This window comes from Podarcis muralis, chromosome 16, assembly GCF_964188315.1.
Source record: "Podarcis muralis chromosome 16, rPodMur119.hap1.1, whole genome shotgun sequence".
NCBI lineage: Eukaryota > Metazoa > Chordata > Lepidosauria > Squamata > Lacertidae > Podarcis > Podarcis muralis.
Window position 1 is genome coordinate 19,226,932 of NC_135670.1, and position 22,016 is coordinate 19,248,947.

The 22,016-nt window shown below is 46.9% G+C and overlaps 1 protein-coding gene across 1 annotated transcript; it reads left to right on the forward strand.

Moving 5' to 3' along the window:
- On the forward strand, positions 1 to 21,637 carry VSIG10 (V-set and immunoglobulin domain containing 10). Its single transcript, XM_028710149.2, has 9 exons — positions 1 to 150; positions 3,265 to 3,549; positions 7,401 to 7,706; positions 12,375 to 12,647; positions 12,754 to 13,047; positions 14,321 to 14,431; positions 15,061 to 15,073; positions 16,831 to 16,964; positions 21,489 to 21,637. Exons 1-9 carry the CDS (start codon positions 75 to 77, stop codon positions 21,557 to 21,559), a joined length of 1,563 nt encoding a protein of 520 aa, XP_028565982.2. The 5' UTR covers positions 1 to 74; the 3' UTR covers positions 21,560 to 21,637.
- Positions 21,638 to 22,016: the final 379 nt, after the last annotated feature.

Below are 22,016 nucleotides of genomic sequence, written 5' to 3' on the forward strand. Positions count from 1 at the left end.
CCCTTCTCCGTCCCTCCCCATCGCAGCCTCCGGGGCACCGCCGGGTCGCTTCGGCTGCTGCAGCCGAGGCTGCCATGGCGTGTGGATTGGCCGCCAGACTCCTCTCCTCCTTCTCGTTGCTCCTCTGCTTGGGTCGAGGCATCGCCGCAGGTCGGTATGCGAGGTCCGGGCTTGGGCGCACGTGGGGACGGGGCGATCCGTGTCCCGCCGCGGGGCTTCCTTTGCGCGTTTGTTGGGCGCGCCCGGGGAATGCGAGAGGTGCCTGAAACAAACAGCCCGAGACACCTTCCCTACTTCCGAAGTTACTAGTGGGGTGAGGGGGATAAGTCGGTTCCCCAGTATTAGTAGCCTAATGTCCCAGCGCGCTGGTTGCAAAAATGTTAAATACAGCATGAAAACAATTGACATCGCCCCCCGCCCCCACTTCAGCTGGTAGCAGATTTAAGGGCAGTGGCCCTTTATTTTTTAAAAAATAAAGAAAACTTCCCTCCTCTCTCCCCCCCCCCCCCAATTTGCAATTGTAACAGAAGCAAGGAGGAAAAAGAAACAACAGCATTTATTACGGCAGTCTTTCTTGCAATAGGGCACAAGCTCTGTTCTGGCCCTGCCAATGATCTGGAACGGACTTTATAGTTATTTATAACTATATAATAAACCCTGCTTCCTTCTGAAGCGTTCCAAGCGTGATATGCAACCATAGGATACATAATTTGATATTGTTGTGTATACGGATGATTTGTCATCTAGATTGCCCAGGTGGCATGCAGTCAGTTAAAAACAATGATTTGTAAATAAAACAAACAAACAAACAGTGGTACAAATTCCCCTAATGCTCAGCGCTGGACTGTAGGAACTATCCATAAACAAAGTAACTGCTTTTGTATCATCATCATCATCATCTATCTCAGTCATGCGCCCCACTCCTAGATTCCACCTTCTTTAGTTCATTGCAACCACCAAGTATGTAAGAACATATACAGTCCTGTACTTAAAAGTACTTGCCATTGGATTCAGCAGGACTTCTGCCTCTGAGTAGACCTGGGATTGTGCTGTTTTCTCCTAACCGCACTGCCTGCCAAAAATGAAGATAAATAACTGAACAAATGTTATCTTATCTCCAGTAGCCTCTGTGTGTGTGTGTGAGAGAGAGAGAGAGAGAGAGAGGGAGAGGGAGAGAGTTTAGTATCTATATTCTGCATTTCTGTCAAATAATGATCAAGGTAGTTTACAGGAAAAAGGAAAATGCGGTAGGTAAAAATTAAAATTAAAATCCAAAGTTATAACCAACAAACTGACCCAGATCTCTGCAGTAAGGCCAAATTTCTGCCTACGGCACCCCACATTGATTGGCTGTCAAAACACTGGCAATAACTGGCTCCTGTTAATTGGAATCTGTTGGTCTGTTGTTTTTAACTTTGGGGCTGCTGCTGCTGCTGCTGTTGTTTTTTTAAATACAATATTAATAAACAGCAGTGGTTGGAGAGAAATCCAGATCAGATTTAGGGGGGGCATGGGGTAGGATAGGGGGTGAAGCCCTATGGCACATTAAAACACAATATGAGCAACAGTTTAAAAGCACCTTTACAATCACAGAAATAAGGTGGGTTCCCCAAATGTACTTCTCTAGTGTCAAAGGCCAGGGGTAAAAGGTTGCATCTCCAGCATCCTCTGACAGCTGCATGATGAAGGTTCCAGATGCATCTCTGTGGGGAAGGAGTTCCACAACTCAGGGGACACCACCGAGAAGGCCCTCATTTCGGCACCAACCCACTCCAAGATTTTGAGGGCGGTCGAACTACCAAGCGGCCCCCTCTGCTGATCTTAGCACTGAGCGGGTTTGTAGGGATGGGGGTGGTCTTTCAGGTATTTGGGGCCTGAGTCGTGTAGGGCTTTAGGCACTAACATGTGCACCTTGAATTGGGTCTGGGAATGAACGGGCAACCTGCTTTAAAACAGGGGTTATGTGAGATCTCGAAGGAACCCCAGCCAGCAATCTGGCTGCTGTGTTTTGGACCTGCTTAGCTTTACTTTGGAGATGAGTCATCGTCCGCCTGGTCCGCTGCAGCCTTTGAATCCACGTACGCAGCAGGGTGGACGCTTTATAAATGTGAAATGATGGTTTGGCAGTTGTAGGGCAGCAGTCCAAGGAACAGTAATGGGTCTGCTGTGTTGAAAGACGGTGCCAGACAGAAATCGAACAGCACGATAAACAAGTGCCCTGAGATGATTTTGCTGAGGAAAGGAATGGGTGGATGCAAAGTCACGTTTCAGTGGAAACCTTCTCTACCCATAAGAAGTGTCTTGATGGAGAAGACCCAGGAACCATTTTTGGCCTGTATCCTGTTCCTCACACTGGCCAAGAAGTCTACAATCTGTGTCTCCTTTGTTGTTTGCCCTCAACACCTTTGCTTGCTTGTTTATTTAGAGCATTTACATCCCACCCTTTAGAGTACATGAAATGACTCCCAGTGTGGCTTACAAAAGACAGTTCCAAGACGGTCCTTGTCTTCAAACTCAGGATCTTCAAGAAAATAAAATAGACACATGGCGCACAAGGGAAAAAAGGAAGGGGAGGGAGGAGGATGAAGCCAGCTCAAGCACAAGTTCTTCAAGTTATAGTTCTTTTATTATTATTTATTTATTTATTTATTTATTTATTTATTTATTTATACATACCCTGCCACTCTGGGTGACTTCCAACAAAATATTAAAAATACAATAAAACATCAAACATTAAAAACTTTCCTAAACAGGGCTACCTTCAGATGTCTTCTCAAAGCCAGACAGTTGTTTATTTCCTTGACATCTGGTGGGAGGGCGTTCCACAGGGCAGGTGCCACTACCAAGAAGGCCCTCTGCCTGGTTCCCTGTAACTTGGCTTCTCGCAGTGAGGGAACCACCAGAAGGCCCTCGGAGCTGGACCTCAGTGTCCGGGCTGAACGGTGGAAGTGGAGACGCTCCTTCAGGTATACTGACAGGTATAAAGACACCGCTGGACTCCCTCCTTAGCCTCAGCCAGCATGGCCAATGGTCAGGGATGATGTGAGCTGGAGCCCTACAAATCTCTGGAGAGGGCCACAGTCTCCTCTCCCCTCTGGCGTTGCAGCTAACCCTGTCTTGCAAGATGGTAGAGCTGGTTTCTACCTTTTCCTGCTGCTTGAGCTCCTCAGAGGAAACAGTGGCATACAAATGTTGGAAATAAATATGCCACTGCTTTGCATGAATGAATGCAGTGATTTTTCTTTCCCCTTCGGCCACCCACAGGGACAGAGGAGGTGGTGATTGGGGAGGTGGAAGGAAACGCCACCCTCGTGTGCCGGAATGTGTCTCCGCGAGCGGTCAAGGTGGAATGGTTTCACGGGGACCCAGGAAAGATCCCCATCCTCTTCTCATCGGATGGCAGCCTCCCTTCCGACGCTCGCTTCTCCCTGGTGAGGAACAGCTCCTTCCACATCTCAGGCTTGCGGCTGCAGGACGAAGGCAACTATACCTGCAGAGAAGTCCTGAACGAGACAGACCACAGACACAGGATTCAGTTGCTCGTTGCCAGTAAGTTGCTGTCTTCTTTGCTTGGCATTTCTCTTTATTATTTTATAATAATTTTTATTTGATTAAAAAAAAAGAAAAATGAAAGAAAATAAATGTACAACAAAATCAATTGCAAATCCATATAAAGAGATTGCTCTGAATCTTAGGACCTCCCTCTATCCCTTCCATGAGTCCTAATATCAACATTTACAACTGCATATCAATCCGTTATCCACTTTTTTTTTATCCATCTGAGTTATCCATTGTTTCTTCTTTCAGTCTCTGGGCTAATAGCATACGTGCGGCTGTTGTCGCATACATAAATGTACTTTTCTGATCCTTTGGTATCTCAGTACCTATAATTCCTGATAAAAAGGCTTCAGGTTTTTTAACAAACATTATTTTAAACATTTTTTTCATTTCATTATATATCATCTCCCAGAAAGTTTTTATTACCTCGCACAACCACCACATATGATAAAAGGTACCTTCTTTTCTTTACATTTCCAGCAGATGTTTGTGCTTGTTCTGTACGTTTTTGCTAAGTTAAAGGTAAGACTGACCGTTAGGTCCAGTCACAGACAACTCTGGGGTTGCAAGCTCATCTTCCTCTATAGGCCGAGGGAGCCAGCGTTTGTAACCTGAGGCGTTTGTAACTTGAGGTACCACTGTAAATGATTAACAAATCAATACAGCATTTATAATCTATAACATGATATTAACATTAATAAATTAGCAACTAAAGAATGAACTAAGCACTGTTAAGTTCATACACACATTCATCACACGCCCATGACTCATAAACTTTCACTCCTTTCATTAGAATACACAGGATGCCTGTGGCAGCAACTCCCTTCTGAATGTTCCTCGGGCTGGAGGTGGGGCAGCCCAAATGAAACCAACCACCCCCTGATGGCAAACACGAGTCTCTCTTCCCTCAGGGATCTTCCTCTGGAAACAGCTCCTTTTTGAAGGCTCCTGGGGTTGAAGGGTAGGACAAGGCAGGTGGGGAAATCCATTACCTGCTGGCCAACACGGTTTCTCACCTCTTGGGAGGGGAGAGGGCTCTTGTACTCCGGCCCTGCTTAAGGGTTTTCTATGGGCATCGGCGGGGGGGGGGGCACCATGAGAAGAGGTTGCTAGATGGACCATTGGCCTGGTCTCAAAGCCTCTTCTTGCATACTTCAAGCAGCTTTCTTGGTTGACCAAATGGTCTTTGTAGTAATGTAGGAAGATAGGTCAGATGATTTGTTTTTATCAGATTATGTTTGTACAGTGGTACCTCTGGTTGCAAACGGGATCCATTCTAGAGCAGAACGCAACCCGCGTCTGTGCGTGCCATGATCCGCTGCTTCTGCGCATGCGTGTGATGTCATTTTGAGCATCTGCGCATGCGCGAGTGACGAAACCCGGAAGTAACCCTTTCCAGTACTTCTGGGTCGCCGCGGGATGCAACCTGAAAACGATCAACCTGAAGCAAATGCAACACGAGGTATGGCTGTATACACGTTGGAAACCACCCAGAATGGCTGGGGCAACCCAGTCTGATGTGCAGGATGCAAACAACAACAACAACAACAACAATTTTAATAATTATTATTACTATTACTATTATGATTCCAATGGCCAGCAGCCTCTTTTGCAAAGGAGATGACTAGATTGCTCCAGGAAGGTCTGGTACGCAGCCCTTGCAGAACAGATACCCATTAAAACTTCACAATGACCTCTCCTCCTCATCCTTCCTCAGCAAAGTCCCCCTAACTGCCACCCCCCTCTTGGGAGCTCTGGTATTTTCTTACTAACTGGTTCACCGCCTCCTTACTTCCTGGCTTCGTTCCTTGCACAGCACCCTGTTTGCTTTTGAGGTGTGCTTTGTTGGTCATCGTGAAGCATGAGCGAGCTGAACAGAGGGTGGCACCTTTTTCGTTGCAGGACGTTACAGCTCCGAAAGGCTGCGACCTTGAGGCTGGGGGCCAGCATGGGGAAGCATGTCAGTGCAGCCTGGACCGAAGTCCAGATATCTGCCATGCAGGGAGGGACAGGGAGAGGGCTGCTTGCCTTGTTTCCAAAGGCCCTGATGAACCACTGCAGAAAACTGGAAATTGCTGAACCTTCAGGAATCTTTGCAGATGGAAGCTGGCATCCCCTTTTAGGGCAGAGCAGCTCTTTTGCATGTGGGGTGTTTGTGTGTGTGGACCCTCTCCCTACCCCACATATTTCCTCCCCCCCCCCAATTTTTTAAATTAGTTTTCACAATATTATAAACAAACAAACAAACAAACACACAAGACAAACAAACAAAAATCATAGCCTTATTGAAAATTACACTTATTAACTTTGTTAAGTGACTTCCTCACTTCCCCTTGGTTGAATTTCATTGCATGCCCTTTTAACAGTTTTCCAAATCCCAATTCTTATGAAATTTGACTTAAACATTAACATCCTTAAATCTTCACCTTATGGAATTAAACGTATTAATTCATCACTTAACATAAATAAAATCCTAAGCCAATTAAGTATCTGCAAGCTATTTTCAGTTAATTTAACAACAAATTTAACTAGATAATCATTAAATCTATTCCACTCTTCCTGATACTCCTCCTCCTTCTGGTCGCGGACTCTTCCGGTTAGGTTGGCTAGCTCCCCCCCCCCACATATTTCCAGCTAAAAGGAGCAGGAGTTGGGAGACAGCTGCTTCCTATATTCCTTTGTCTCTAGCCCGCATGTGGGGCAAACTCCTCCTCCCCACCTCTCAGCAGCAAAACTCACTGGGGGAGATCAGTGGTGGAACAGCTGCTTGGGATGCCAGCACAGCCAGTTCTGAGGCTGACAGACCAGTGGATTGACTCGGTGTAAGGCAGCACCCTATGCTCCTGTTTTATCCTTAATTGGAGCCATGAGGACTAGAATCCTGCTTTATTTCTAGGGAAAGCAGAGTGCAAGAGTATCTGCTTGGTCACTGGTATCTGCAGGTAGGGCTGGGGAAAGACTTCTGACTGAAACCCTGGACAGCTGCTCCCAGGCGGTGCAGCCAATACTAAGCTTTAAAGGATTAAATCGTGGACTAGAACGCTATCAATGGCTGCTAGCCACAGTGGCTATGCTCTACCTCCACTGCCTGTGATGTGGGTTCGAGTCCCGCATTGGGCAAAATATTCCCGCATTGCAGGGGGTTGGACAAGATGACACTCAGGGTCCCTTCCAATTCTATGATTCAATGATTAATACAGTTGTTTGCCTTCATAGCCCAGTGGAGGGAGAGCAAGGTCTGGGTTCAGGACCACGGACAGTGCCCTTTACAGCCAAGGTCAAACACCCAAGGTTTCTCAGAAAAGTCCTGGAGCATCTGGCTGAGTTTTACAAAATTTATTTGCAGATGGTAATATGGACTTGAGAGATAATCCCCTGATAGGATACTTATTGGCAGCTGTAGGTATCCCTTGATAAAGTTCATTCCAGAATAAAGTACCCTGCATTGCCACCAGAAATAGGAAGCTGCTCCCTTTGTTCCCACAACCTCTCCAACAATTTGGTGATTTGTTGGAAGCAATATGAGATAGTTAAACAGCTTTTAACAGTATAGTCGTACCTTGGATCCCAAACGCCTTGTGAGTCAAATGTTTTGGCTCCCGAACACCGCAAACCTGGAAGTGAGTGTTCTGGTTTGCAAACATTCTTTGGAACCCGAACATCCGGTGCAGCTTCTGATTGGCTGCAGGAGCTTTCTGCAGCCAATCGGAAGCTGCACCTTGGTTTCCGAACATTTTGGAAGTCAAACAGACTTCCGGAACGGATTCCATTCGACTTCTGATGTACCACTGTATATCCTTTTTCTTTTTTTTAAGTACCTGTCTCTTCCACCTGCTTTCCAGGTGGCCCCACCAAGGTGAATGTCAACATCGGTCCTGCCACAGCGCTACCAAACGGCACACTCTATGCCCAGAGACACGGGACCCTCAACTTCTCCTGCACCAGCGACTCCCGCCCAACCTCTGCGACCAAATGGGATTTCTCCCAGTCTGGCTCCGGGCAGGAGCCCTTCACAGAAGTCAACAGCTCCCTGAGCTACTTTACCCTCTACAACTTGTCGCCCAGCTTGCAAGGAAATTACTCGTGCTCGGCAACTAACCTGCTCAGCCACCGGCAGCAGACCGTCACCCGTGAACTCCTGATCTACTGTACGTATACTAATAGGAAACACTTGCATAGGGTCGTTGCAGAGTTTTGCCTTAAAAGCACTCAGTACGGTGGCCCGCATCCCACAGAACATGATGGGCCAGCTAAACATTGTGATACATCAATATATCACGATGTCTGAAATAAGGATGGAACTATGTAGAGGAAAACAGTAGGGCCGGGCAATATCTGGTTTTCAGCATCGTGATATATCACCAGCTAAATGTTGTGATATTCTGATATATCACAATGTCTGAAATAAAGATGGATCTATGTAGAGGCATGGGCTGGCTTGATGGTTTCCCCCACATTGTGATTTTTTGCACAGCGAAACCCCCCCCCCCATGATTTGTGACCAATGCTTTTTTTCTGGAAAAAAGGTGGGGAAACTTACAACAAAGTAAGCTTGTTTGTTGCAGGCCCAGTCACAGTGCTCCCTGCCCCCCCCCCGGCAGTGGCTAAATGTAATATGTGATGAATAAATTGAAGCAGAAAATAATCTGGGTTAGAAATGGGTACAACTTTATTGATTACAGATATAGGGTGGATTTTTGGCTCAGGCATTGGGTGTATATCCATTCCAGCTTCCACCCCCCCCCCGACAAAAAATAATTATTTGATTTTTAAAAGGTTAGGGAACTCAGTTTCCCCCGAGTTCCTGCTCAAAAACCCCGTTTGCGATACATTACCAGGTCAAAAACTATGAAACTGATATTTCGATATGGAATTCAAACCAGTTTTGGAGGCTATATCGATATATCACCCAACCCTAGCTGGGAATTGCCCTTTCTTGGAACCCTGGAGGGCTGCTGCTGGTCTGTACGGACAATAGGGAAGTCTCCTAGGACAGGAGAAGTGATTCAATGGCAGGACATCTGCTTTGCATGCAGAAGGTCTTGCGTTCCTCTCCAGGAAGGGCTGGGAGAGAGGCCCTGCCTGATTAGCTGCATACGAATGAATTGCATGTCGACGCAAAATAAGAATGGATAAATATGAAGAAATCTGGAACGAATATTTAAGCGATCAGACGGATAGTGGTAGGAAGTAGAGGGAGGGGAGAGAGGTGGGAAAATATTATTTAAAAAGGTGTAGTCATAGGTATATCAGTGTATCCAAATCTGAATTGTCAAATTGTGTTATTACTGTTGTTATTGTTTTTGTTGTACAGTGGTACCTTGGGTTAAAGACGCTTCAGGTTACAGACGCTTCAGGTTACAGACTCCGCTAACCCAGAAATAGTACCTCGGGTTAAGAATTTTGCTTCAGGATGAGAACAGAAATCGCATGCCGGCGGCGCAGTGGCAGCGGGAGGCCCCATTAGCTAAAGTGGTGCTTCAGGTTAAGAACAGTTTCAGGTTAAGAACGGACCTCCGGAACGAATTAAGTACTTAACCCGAGGTACCACTTGATGTTTGTATCGAAAAATTGATTAAATAAATTAGAAAGAGAGAAAGAGAGAGGCCCTGCCTGGAAAGCTGCTGCCGGTGTCAATGGTACTGAGTTTAGATGGAACAACGGTCTCGGCATAAGGCAGCTTCCTCTGCGCCAGGAAGGAAAGCAGATACTGGACCACTGAGCTCGCCAAGTAAGCCGAGGGCAGCTTCCTATGCACCCCCAGGCCTTCAGTTTAACCACGACACCACCCACCTAACCTCTGAAGGCAGGGAGGCTGCCGTGGGCCCCCCAGTGATGATGCCCGTGGGCTGTCAAGTTCAGCATCAAAGATGGTGTTTTCTTGTATATCCTGATCCTAAACTGCTTAGGCCTTGAAACCCTATTATGAGGGTCCTGAGGGAATGCAGCCCTTGAGGGAACTCTGTTATGAAACAAAAGCATAGAGTGGATGAAAGCAGAGTGAAAAGAGGGTGGGCTTCTGCTTATCTCTCTTTCCATCTCTCTCCCCAACACCCCCTTCTCTCTCTCTCTCTCCCTCTCTCTCTCTCCTTGACACCCCTCCTCTCTCATTCTCTCTCTTCCCAACACCCCCTTTTCTCTCTCACCTTTGCTCCCCACCCAGTGCCAGGAAAGGGACAGATTGCTCTTGCTGGAGGTCTTGATGTGGGAAAAACGCCACCTAAAGTCTGTAGCAACCGAGTGCCTTAGTCACCAACAACGTTGAGTGACGCCCGAGGATTCTCTAAAAGCAAAATTTTATTTCTTGCACGAAAGGTTGCTGCAACTGATCAGGGAAGCGACCGGAGACAGAACCCAGACCTCTGTTTACACACAGTTTTGATAGTTGTATAGATTAGACCTGCCAGACACCCAGTGATAAGAGTCTTAACCGCAAAGTCTGATGTTTCCACACTTCATCTAGCTAAGCATTTTTCCTGTTTATACCCCTGTTTTAAAGGTCATGCCCTTAAAATTTTCCTTTACACACACCCCTTGTGGTTTGCACTTTCTCTGTCCCTCATGTTTGCATGATTTCAGCACGAATACAAGGAGAATACAGTGGTACCTCAGGTTAAGAACTTAATTCATTCTGGAGGTCCATTCTTAACCTGAAACTGTTCTTAACCTGAGGTACCACTTTAGCCAATGGGGGCCTCCTCCTGCCGCCACACAATTTCTGTTCTTATCCTGAAGCAAAGTTCTTAACCCAAGGTACTATTTCTGGGTTATCAGAGTCTGTATCCTGAAGCATCGGTAACCCGATGTTCCACTGTACATGATGATGGTGCCAGCCTGCAAGAAGATGGCGTTAGTCTTGCTTCAGCTACAGCAAAGATGGAGGTGGTCTTGCTTCAATTACAACAGTCTGAACTGTTCGCTTGCTGAGGGCCACGTGAAATTGGTGGGGTGCGGATTGCTCATGCCTGCTTCAAGCCTGAACACCCCAGCTCCCCATGGCCAGCCATGTCTTTACCTGCCCTGCTCCAAAAACATATATAACCTGTAGGGCAGTTGGACATGGCTTGGCCCAAACATCCTGCTGAGCCAAATGGGAAGGCCTAGTGGGCCTAATCAAGCCTGCAGGCTGTAGGTTCCTAACCTCTGCTTCAAGGGACACACTGATGAAAATTAGGCTTGGGAGAACGGAGAATGAAATGGGGAGGGGACCTTCGTATGTGAACACTAGATTGTTTTGTACATGCACAATGGCCCCCAAATAAAAAATCCTCTCAGGCTTATATATAGCTGTACCTTGGTTGCCGAACGCCTTGGAACGTGTACGTTTTGGCTCCCAGACGATTGAAAACCGGAAGTGAGTGTTCTGGTTTTTGAACGATTTCTGGAAGCCAAACATCTGGCGCGGCTTCCACGGCTTCCGATTAGCTGCAGGATGCTCCGCGTCTTGGTTTTTGAACAGTTCCGGGAGTCGGACAGACTCTGTTCAAGAACCAAGGTACGACTGTATTTTTGCGGAAGAGCAGGTGAATGTTTGGTCTCTTTGGCTCTGCCCTTTACCCAGCTTCACCTAGAGAGCCCGCCCTGCCCATCCCTTATTACAATAATGCACACAGGAATCTTATTTGTTTTGCCTGTGGAGCTTTCGTGTTGAAAAACAGGTTCTGGGGCTAAGCCCAGGGAGGAGGCAGCTCAGTTCAGCTCTTTCATTCTGCCGTCTGCCATATTTCTCAAATGACCTGTCCAAAGCCTCTGAAAGTCATTCTGGGATAATAACATTTTTTTAATGGGTCGCAAGAATTAAGAAAAACAATCCTGAACTTTTGCAGACACCCATACCTTTCGGGTGGCTTGAGGTTAAATCACACCCTATGCTTTGGACAGCTGACTGTGTTTTCATGCTGGATTTTCACTGCATATCTTGGGATTTCAGCTGGGTGCATACATCTGCTATTATTATTTTTTGGAGGTTATTACAAAAACAAAACAAGAAATCGTACCCCAAGTTTTAACAGGCAGTGTTAAGGAGAGAGCTGAATATCTTCAGTTCTGATTTCATGTCTAAATTCTGAGGCAGGTTGCAGAAACAGCAGTGCAGAAAAAATGGAATGGGGACGGACACCAATTGTAAAAAAGCATATTAAACCATTGCATCATTGTTGTTTTTTAAAAAAATCAAAAATCCACACAGTGTGCTATGGATCCGACACAGATCCAGATGTTCTGCTTAAAAAGGTAAAGGTAAAGGGACCCCTGACCATTAGGTCCAGTCATGACCAAGTCGGGTTGCGGCGCTCATCTCGCTTTATTGGCTGAGGGAGCCGGCGTACAGCTTCCGGGTCATGTGGCCAGCATGACTAAGCCGCTTCTGGCAAACCAGAGCAGCGCACGGAAACGCCATTTACCTTCCCGCCGGAGCAGTACCTATTTATCTACTTGCACTTTGACATGCTTTCGAACTGCTAGGTTGGCAGGAGCAGGGACCGAGCAATGGGAGCTCACCCTGTCGTGGGGATTCGAACTGCCGACCTTCTGATCGGCAAGTCCTAGGCTCTGTGGTTTAACCCACAGTGCCACCCGCATCCATTAGCTGCCTTCCAATGGCCCATCCAGCTCAGTATTACCTACACTGACTGGCAGCAGCTCTCCAGGGTTTCAGGCAGGGAGTCTTGCCCCCCAGGCCCTACCTGGAGATGCCACCGGGGATTAAAGCTGTCCTGCAAAGCAGATGTTGTACCACTGAGCTGCGGCCTGTAAGGTTTTAAAGATTGCAGAACACCTCCACCTGTTAATCTTGTGAATTTCTATGCCTTCTTCAGATCCTCCGCCATCACTGCCTCGATGCTGGGCTCAGACCTCTGCGGAAGACTCTGGAGGGGTGCAACTCCTTTGCAGCTGGACTGGGGGTTACCCACACCCCATGCTTCAGTGGACCAATCTGGGAAACCTGAGCCGGGACAGTAACATGACGGGCATTGCGGACACCAATGTGGTTGCTTTGAACGGCTCGCCTCTGCTCTCTGGGAAGGAGTTTGTGTGCCGCGGGATCCACCTGCTGCAGCAGACCAGCCAGGCCTGCACCGTGAGGCTGGGTGAGTCAACAGACTGATAAAACCCTATTTTAAAGCCATCCCAAGTTGACCATCACTGTTTCAATCACTCTCCCCCTCCCCCCGCCTTGTGTTTCCTCTGGTTTAGAGGCCCCTTCGCTTGTGTCCGACCCCATGAGGAGCTGCTTCGTAGGGGGAGCCACCAGGATGACGTGTCAGGCCAGTGCCGGAAACCCCCCTGCCAATATTTCCTGGCTGCGCAACGTCTCCCGGACCCAGACGGAGATCCGTTCCGGCGGGAGGTTTCTGGTTAGCCAAAAGGGCAACGTCTCCACTCTGGTCATCCAGAACTGTTCTCACGGCGCGGACAGCGGTTTGTACATTTGCAAGGTTGAGAACCCCCTGGGGCTGAAGGAGGCGTATGTTTACCTCACCGTGATCGGTAAGCAGATAACCTTTAAAATGGCAGGCCGCTGGTATGCTAAGGAACGAGGCGGGGTGAAGGTTGCGCCAGTAAAGGGGTGGGTGGGAAATGCTTTGTTTATTCATTCTTTCTTTTAGAGCATTTGTACCCTGCGCTTTGGCCCAGAAGGAGCACAGAGTGTCTTAAGAACAATAAACTAAAACAGTGTTTCCCAAATTTGGAGCTCCAGGTGTTTTTTGGACTACAATTCCCATCATCCCTAGCTAGCAAGAGCAGTGGCCAGGGATGATGGGAGCTGTAGTCCAAAAGCAGCTGGAGAAACCCTGAACTGAAAACAAGGCAGTGCCTCCACAACCACCCATAATACTAGAACTTGGGCCTGTCCAGGGAAGCTCAACATCTAGGGCAGATGAAAGAAACACAGCACATAGTTAAATGGGGTATTTGCTCCCACAATGTAGAATGCTGGCCTCCAACCTGGATGGTTTTTAAAAGATTATTAGGCACATTCACGATGGAGAAGGCTGCCAATGGCCAAGTTCTGACTCCATGGCCCCTGGATACCAGCTGCTGGGAGTCACAAGTGGGGAGGAATGTTATTTCTCTCAGGTCCTGTTTGTGGGCTGGCCATTGTGAGAACAGGGTGGTGCACTAGGTGGGCCTTGGGCCTAATCCAGCAGGACACTTCTTAAGAAGTCTTCTTGGCGGTTTTTGTTTCTCAGAAGAGTCTAGAACCTGAGAAGTAATATGAGTTCTGGGGAAAGGCAACGTGGTACTACTGAATATTGGAAAGGGATAAGATAAAGGGAGACAATAATAAATAATAAATAATAAAATTTTTATTATTTATATCCTGTCTATCTGGCTCGGTTGCCCCAGGAGAGAAAAAAAACCACATACATTAGGGGAGAATAAACTCTGCCCCATTTGGGTAAATAAACTCTGCCTCATGGGCGCATGAGGCTGAAATCAGAGGTTGAAAGGAGCAGCAGTTTGGAAGCTGTTTTGCACTGCTCCTTTCAATTATTATTATTGATAAGGATTGATGGCTTATATTGGTATTAATAATGTTATCAATAATAATTACTGCCTGTTTATTTCTCCAGAGTTTTCTAATTTTTAAAAAAAATTCTTACACTTTTGTGGTATTTGTCGTTGGGTTGCTGTGTAAGCATCCCTGAGACATTTAATTGACAGTGAGTTATTTATTTTAAATGAAGACGTTAAATAGGCCAGAACTGCTATTTCACTGCTTTTCTTCCCACCCCCCAAACCACTCCTCCCGCCACAGAGCCAGTGAACATCGCAGGCATAGTGGGTGCAATTGTGGTCCTATTGCTGCTGGGTGTTCTAGTCCTCTCTGGAGTCCTCCTATACGCTGGACCCCGTTGGTGCCCAAAAGGTAAGAAACAGCTAGCTCTAATAACCCTTCCAGGCGACAATTTTTTTTTTAAAAAAAAACCTATGAAAATCACAACTCCCATCATCCCTGACCATTGGCCATGCTGGCAGGGGCTGATGGAAATTGTAGCTCAACAACATCTGGAGGGTCACAGGTGGCCCCCTCCCAGTCTAAAACTTGCTACAGGGGTATTTGAACTGTATGCAGGCACCTTCTAGTGGTGAAGTGGAGAGCAGTCAAAGACGTGGTCTTTTCAGTGATGGCACCCCAGTTTATGAAACTCCACTTAAGGCAGGATTGAAATCTGTGCAATGAATCTCTTCATTCCAGTACCAAAATCTGGGCTCTCTATTTAATTTTATATGATACCCAGTCGGCGGCTTTCAGCACACATGTGCACATACAAGAAAAGGATTTAACAAAAGCCACTGTATCTCCTGTGATTTGGGTTCTCTCGGATTGGGCCAGAATTGTAGAAACACCACAAGTTTAATGTAGCGAAACACAAGCTCTATGCCCTTTGACATCACATCAGATGTATGTTGTACATTCTGAGCAAGTGCATGTTTACCCATTGATCTCAAACTGTGTCCTCTTCTTTCTTTTCTCTTTCTCTCTCTCTTTTCCAGCCAACATGCTCAGGTGAGTGTCTCCTTAAGTGGGCAAGTCCTTAACCAGCATCGCTTGTTTTGTATGCAAGTTCAATCCCTGGCTTCTCTTAATTAGAGCAGTGACGGGGAACTATTTTCCACAGCCAGAGGGCCCCATTCCCTTCTTGGCAACCACCTAGGGGTCTGCATACCAGCAGTGGGCATGGTCAGAGGCAAATTGGGCAGAGTATGTGAAGCTGCCCAGACGGTTGGCACATCCGGCCCTGCACTGTCTTCACCAGGGATGGGGAACCTCGTTGGGCAACTTTCCAGGGGCCACAAACCCCTTTTGGGAGGGACAAGGGACAAAAGTGGACAGAACAGGAAACATACATTTTGCCTCTGTATAGTAAGCTAGTACAGTCGTACCTTGGATCCCGAACGCCTTGGTACTCGGACGTTTTGGCTCCTGAACGCTGCAAACCCTGAAGCGAGTGTTCCAGTTCGCGAATGTTCTTTGGAACCCAAATGTCCGACGGGGCTTCTGATTGGCTGCAGGAGCTTCCTGCAGCCAATCAGAAGCTGCGCTTTGGTTTCCGAATGTTTTGGAAGTCGAATGGACTTCCGGAACGGATTCTGTTTGACTTCTGAGGTACCACTGTATCTGCATCCAAAACCACCTCACTATCCTCCATCCAGCAAGCAAGAGGCATTATGGGAGATCAAGCCCACTTTCAAGCAAGGCAGAAGCCCTTGAAGCTGTGAGCCAGGGATGTAGCTGGGGAAAGTCCCGAGGGCCACATTGAGAGGCCTGGGGGGCTGCATTCAGCCCCAGGGTCTGAGGTTCACCAGCGCTGAGTTAAAAGAGTTGGGTAGCAGGCTGTGGCAAGGACCTTTCACTGCTTGAGCTGCTGCTAGTTGGAGTCACAAATGTGGAGCTGGATGGACAAGTGGGCATCTGACATGCCTGGGGTGTTTTTTGGTGGCCAGGTCTACCCATTGAATCGTGTGGGGGTTCTCCCAACCCTCTCCCAGAACAGATTCAGAGGAGACTTGGGGAAGGGGAGAAATCTCCATTGCGCTAGCCAGAGTCCTTGCAGTGGCTTCCACTAACACATGGACGTTTTTCAGTGGTCCGGTCTACCTCGTGAAATGCATTACAGTGGTACCTCGGGTTAAGTACTTAATTCGTTCCAGAGGTCTGTTCTTAACCTGAAACTGTTCTTAACCTGAAGCACCACTTTAGCTAATGGGGCCTCCCGCTGCTGCCGCGCCGCTGGAGCACAATTTCTGTTCTCATCCTGAACAGAAATTAACCTGAGGTACTATTTCTGGGTTAGCGGAGTCTGTAACCTGAAGCGTATGTAACCTGAGGTACCACTGTATTCAACAGAGGCATCTGTGCTGATGGGGAAAAAACCTCTACCAAGATCCCCACCCCCAAGTTGCAATATAGCTGCGTAACAACCCCAGCAGAGGCGGATTTAGGGGAGTGCAACTGGTTTGGTTGCACTGGGTTCAGAGCCTTGGAGTGGCATAGGGGCCACCACAAATATAACACAGAATGGAGGGTGAGAGGCAGGGGGGTGCTGAATTTTGGCATCGCACAGGGCACCGTTGAAATCTGAAACCCCAAGGTCTGCCACAGACCCCAGTCTATTTCCTTGTGCTGCGAGGGATAAACCCTGTTCGCAGATGCAGTTGAGAGGGCAGACGGCGTAAAATTCCTTGCCTGTTGAAGAGGAGGAGGAGGCAGGGAAAGGTCCCGCTGACCATTCTCTTAACTTTCTGTCCTTCCGACCGCCGTAGGAATCGAGATGCAAGTGATATCCTTGTGCTGATGGATTCGGAGGAAGAGGATCCGCTGTCGGAAGCAGCCGGGGAGCCCGCTTCAGATCAGGGGGTTGCCCTGGCTAATGGAGGGTCTGCCACGCCTCACCAAAGTAAGCTGTGAACCTTTGCTTAATTTCTTTATTAGCAGACCATTTTACAGCGATTGACAATTATGCCCGGTAGATAACATTTATAAAAATGCACAGTAGTGCAGCTAAAAACCCACAGAATTAGAATTCTAGACAATAAGCAATCTGTCCGTCTCTAGGCATCTGTCTGCCTCGAGAGTCAAAGGGGTGCCCCTCGGGGGGTGAAGTCAAACTGCTGTGTTAACAGCTCCGAAGTGACCTCCCTGGGGTGTAAGGAGGTCTTGGGCTCGCTGGTGTAATCCAAAGGAAAGCAGAGCAAGGCGTTTGGCACCAGCTTGGCTGCAGGAGTTGCCGGAAGGAGACACATAAGGCATAGCTGTAAACTTTCCCCTTTTTTTAAAAGGCAAATTCCCTTATTCCGAATAGGATTCCTTGCAAGAAAAGGGGAAAGTTGATAGCTATGGTACAAGGCGCCATCCAACTGTCTTATATCTGAAGGAGCGTCTCCATCCCCATCGTTCTACCTGGACACTGAGGTCCAGCACCGAGGGCCTTCTGGCGGTTCCCTCAATGTGAGAAGCCAAGTTACAGGGAACCAGGCAGAGGGCCTTCTCGGTAGTGGCACCTGCCCTGTGGAACGCCCTCCCACCAGATGTCAAAGAGAACAACAACTACCAGACTTTTAGAAGACATCTGAAGGCAGCCCTGTTTCGGGAAGCTTTTAATGTTTGATGTAGTACAGTCTTTTAATATTCTTTTGGAAGCCGCCCAGAGTGGCTGGGGAAGCCCAGCCAGATGGGTGGGGTATAAATAATAAATTATTATTATTTTCCTAGAAGGGCTCGCTTCCCAAGTTGACGAGCCCCATCTGCCCCTCACGTCCCCCTACAGCATGTGCAGAAACCACCTTCTGGACCATTGGACCCACTATTGGTCTCTCATGCTCAATCTGCCAGAACCTGTCTTCCCATACAGGGCAGCACATGCATGTGTATGTGTGTATGTACGTACACACACACACACACACACACACACACACACACACAGTGTATATATTGTCCAAATTCACCAACCGGTTTCAAGAGATGGCACACAAACTGTTACCAGGCTTTTATTTAACTTCTTCGGGATTAAAATACCAAACAGGTAAAATGCAAAAGAATTGAGTGGCAGGTCCCAGAGGTGGTGTTCAGCCAGGCAGGTTAAACTCACAAGATATTTATAGTAACTGGGAGGGGGATCTGGGAACTAGCCAGCCCAATCACGTGTTCCTACTTAAAAGGCCCAATTGACAACACCTGCCTCTGCTGAGAAATCAATTCAACACACACACACATGGCAATCATAAGAGGTTTAATAAGCATAGCTATAATCAAAAACTTTGCCACTTGCTCTGTGTCAAGCTTGTTGGAACCCTGTAGCAAAATGATCATTAGGGTCTCAGAGGTGGGGCCGGGGAGGGGCTGTGTAATGGGATATATAAATGGTTTTAAACCAGGGTGGATAACAATCAATGATTTTAAAAATAATAATCGGTTTTTTAAAATTGAAATTGGATTATTTTGATTTAAATCAGATTTTTTTTTTTTATTTAAATGGGATTTTTAAAATAAAATGCTTTTGGAGGAAAAATATTTCTAAAGATAGTTTTCTATTTAAGTTACATTATAGTCCAAAGGCTATTCATCAGGAAATAAGGATTTGTTTTAAGTTTTTCATGTGGCTAAAACTCAGTCTGTTTTTTTAAACAACAACAACAACAACAACAACGTTTAACTACATCAGTTAACAAACATGGATACATATGCTATAATGTTACTGTTTTAGTTAAATAAATTGTTTAAATTGTTATTATGGAAATGATTATTTTTCTCATTCCAATAAAGTACAGCAGAAAAGTTGTCCAAATACAAACAATTATTTCATAATTACCTGTCTTTGCATACTTTCTAATAGTATAACCAAATCAGTAATTTTTTATATAACTGTAAAAACTACTATGAAAATTTATTATTTCAAAAATGAAACCTTCATCTGGTTGTAAATATTAATATTATACCAGCAAGAACGAGTCTTTCTGTAAAAAAAATGATCTGTTAAAAAAATCAAGTCTTACTGACTAGTAAAAATGTGTGGAGTATAAATAAATTTATCATTATGGGATGGGATGTGTCTATTTTCACCAGAGAAATGTTGGAGGGTATGAGAGAAAGTCTTCCTATATATTTAGGAATAGTTAACCACTCCCAAAATAGCATTACAAGGGAGGCATTGCCACCCCAGTGCATGATGGGTAGATAATTCCAGTGCAGTTCCCTGAAGCTCTCAGAAATCTGTAACCAAAAGCCTCTGTTTATTAACAATCTCTTCAGATCCATGGTTCACAGTTATGAGGGTGGTAGACCTGCTGAGGTAACTGTGAACCTTCGCATCCTGAGTCATGCCTTTAGTGGGCTGCTATGTGCTGTTTTTGCCATCGCTGCCTCTAGTAGTAGTCCAGATCAAAATTAAAACATGCAGTAAAACTTACAGCGATGCTGTGACTCTGGAAAAGGATCGAGAAATAGCAATCAACCTTATTGTGGTTGCAAAGAGCATGGTGGCTAAAAATTTGAGGGAGAAAAGTTTATCTTCTACTGGACGTAAATGGTTTTGGGGGAATAAAGGTCTATAGTAACAAAGATTGTTGTTGTTTAGTCGTTTAGTCGTGTCCGACTCTTCGTGACCCCATGGACCAGACCACACCAGGCACTCCTGTCTTCCACTGCCTCCCGCAGTTTGGTCAGACTCATGTTGGTAGCTTTGAGAACACTATCCAACCACCTCGTCCTCTGTCGTCCCCTTGTGCCCTCAATCTTTCTCAGCATCAGGGTCTTTTCCAGGGAGTCTTCTCTTCTCATGAGGTGGCCAAAGTATTGGAGCCTCAGCTTCAGGATCTGTCCTTCCAGTGAGCACTCAGGGCTGATTTCATTAAGAATGGATAGGTTTGATCTTCTTGCAGTCCATGGGACTCTCAAGAGTCTCCTCCAGCACCATAATTCAAAAGCATCAATTCTTCAGCGATCAGCCTTCTTTATGGTCTAGCTCTCACTTCCATACATACTGGGAAAACCATAGCTTTAACTATATGGACCTTTGTTGGCAAGGTGATGTCTCTGCTTTTTAAGATGCTGTCTAGGTTTGTCATTGCTTTTCTCCCAAGGAGCAGGCGTCTTTTAATTTCGTGACTGCTGTTGCCATCTGCAGTGATCATGGAGCCCAAGAAAGTAAAATCTCTCACTGCCTCCATTTCTTCCCCTTCTATTTGCCAGGAGGTGATGGGCCCAGTGGCAATGATCTTAGTTTTTTTAAATTAAGATTAATTTAATTAAGTTAACTTAATTAAGATTAAGTTAACTTAATTATAAAAGAATACATATAACCCAGAGGTTTTCAACCTTTTTGAGGCCACGGCTCCCTTGAACAACCACAATCTTTCTGTGACACCCCTGTGGGGCTCAGGAGCCCAGTTATGTCACCCCTTGCCTGCAGAGCTGGCAGCCTCTCACCCCTTTTCGAACACCTTCCCTTGTGGGGCATTCCCTCAGGCTCCTCTCCTCTCCCCTCTCCTTGGGAGCCCTCCGGGCGGCTCTTGCTGCCACCCCTGGTCTCTGAGCTGTTCCCCCCCGCCCCAAAGAGAGGTGCCTCCTCACACTGCCCCACATGGGTCTGGGAAGAGGATGGCCCCAGCCTTAATGGTCCAATGGAGACAGGTCAAAGGTGAGCATGAGGCCAGCACCTTACATTGGGAGGCAGCAGTGGCAACAGTGGGGCTGCCAGGCCAGCATGGTGGAAAGGCTCTCCTTCAGCACCAGGTACTCAGCTCCCAGGCAGGCCTTGCACACAGCAAGCACAAGAAAGGCCAGAACAGTGCCTGCCTGGCTTCCAATTTGTCTGTTCATTCCCAACAACAAGGGCTGGTGGACTGGCTGCCTGGGCTCCCTCACCCACTTGCTTGCTTATTCTGAGGCCGCCTCAGATCCTGGCAACCAGCACCCCCGGCCAGCCCCAGAGGCACCATTCACCTATGGAGCTTGTAGCCAGGGCTGCTGCAACAAACAGCTGTGCAAGCCTTTGGGAGGTAGAGACTTGAGAGGGCATCAGAGGAGGGAGGGAAGGAAAGAGGGGCAGAGACCAGTGTTGCCCATGGCACCCATGACAATCATTCAAGGCAGCCCAGGGTGCCACGGCACACTGGTTGAAAACCACTGATATAACCTAATAGGTTTTTTGGGGGAAATGGGCATTTTTTGTAACGTTTTGTAGTACAGTAAGCCTAACGAAAATGTTTGTGCTGCTTTCAACTTGTTGTAATTGGGTGATTATTTCTTTCATGGTGTTTTGGTTTACTTTATGGAATCTAAATTAAATTTACTTATTTTTAAAAAAGCCAGCATGCAGTAAACTGATCCTATGAAAACAACCCAGCCATTAAAACAGGAAGTTGGGGCAAGAGCTGAAGGTGATGTGCTAGTGCAAGTTTCACTCCCTTGTGCTTTGTTTCAGGCCCCCAGGCAGACGTGCCTAGTGAAAGTTCCCTGGAGGACACCAACAGTGAAACCAGGTCCAAAATGTAGAGGGAGCTCTCTTCATCGTTGCCTTTCCGTGTGTGCTAGGAACCAAAGCTTCACTGCAATGTAACTCTGCTCTGATCCTGACCGGGGAGAAAGAAGGAGTTCACTCGGCAGCCAGATCATTCTCAGAGGCCTTCTTCATCCCGTCTTGATCATGCCTTTCCACATTTTTGATAATTCTCCCGCCTGCTCTTTCTTCCTCCCTCTGTCGTCCTTTAAAGAAAAAAAAAAGACTGAGCTTGAATCTTCATGGCAGCGATACAGGAAATGTGAAGGGAGGGGACAGGAGCAGGGCACTTTCCTTCCTTAGGAGCAAGATGGAAAGATCCAGGCTGTGTTAGGAAGGAGCTTCGCTGGGCAAGAGATCCTCCAGGGCAGCTTGAAGGGCTGGAGGGAGGGGGTTGTCTTGAACCCAGTTCCGTTTGCCCAGCTTGGCATGAAAATGAATTGGGTTCTTCTG

Excerpts from the sequence above, each read along its gene's own strand:
- VSIG10 (XM_028710149.2), top strand. The coding sequence starts at position 75 with ATGGCGTGTGGATTGGCCGCCAGACTCCTCTCCTCCTTCTCGTTGCTC. Across the intron at positions 7,707-12,374 it reads CCGTGAACTCCTGATCTACT|ATCCTCCGCCATCACTGCCT; the intron begins GTACGTATACTA and ends TGCCTTCTTCAG. Across the intron at positions 13,048-14,320 it reads TGTTTACCTCACCGTGATCG|AGCCAGTGAACATCGCAGGC; the intron begins GTAAGCAGATAA and ends CTCCCGCCACAG.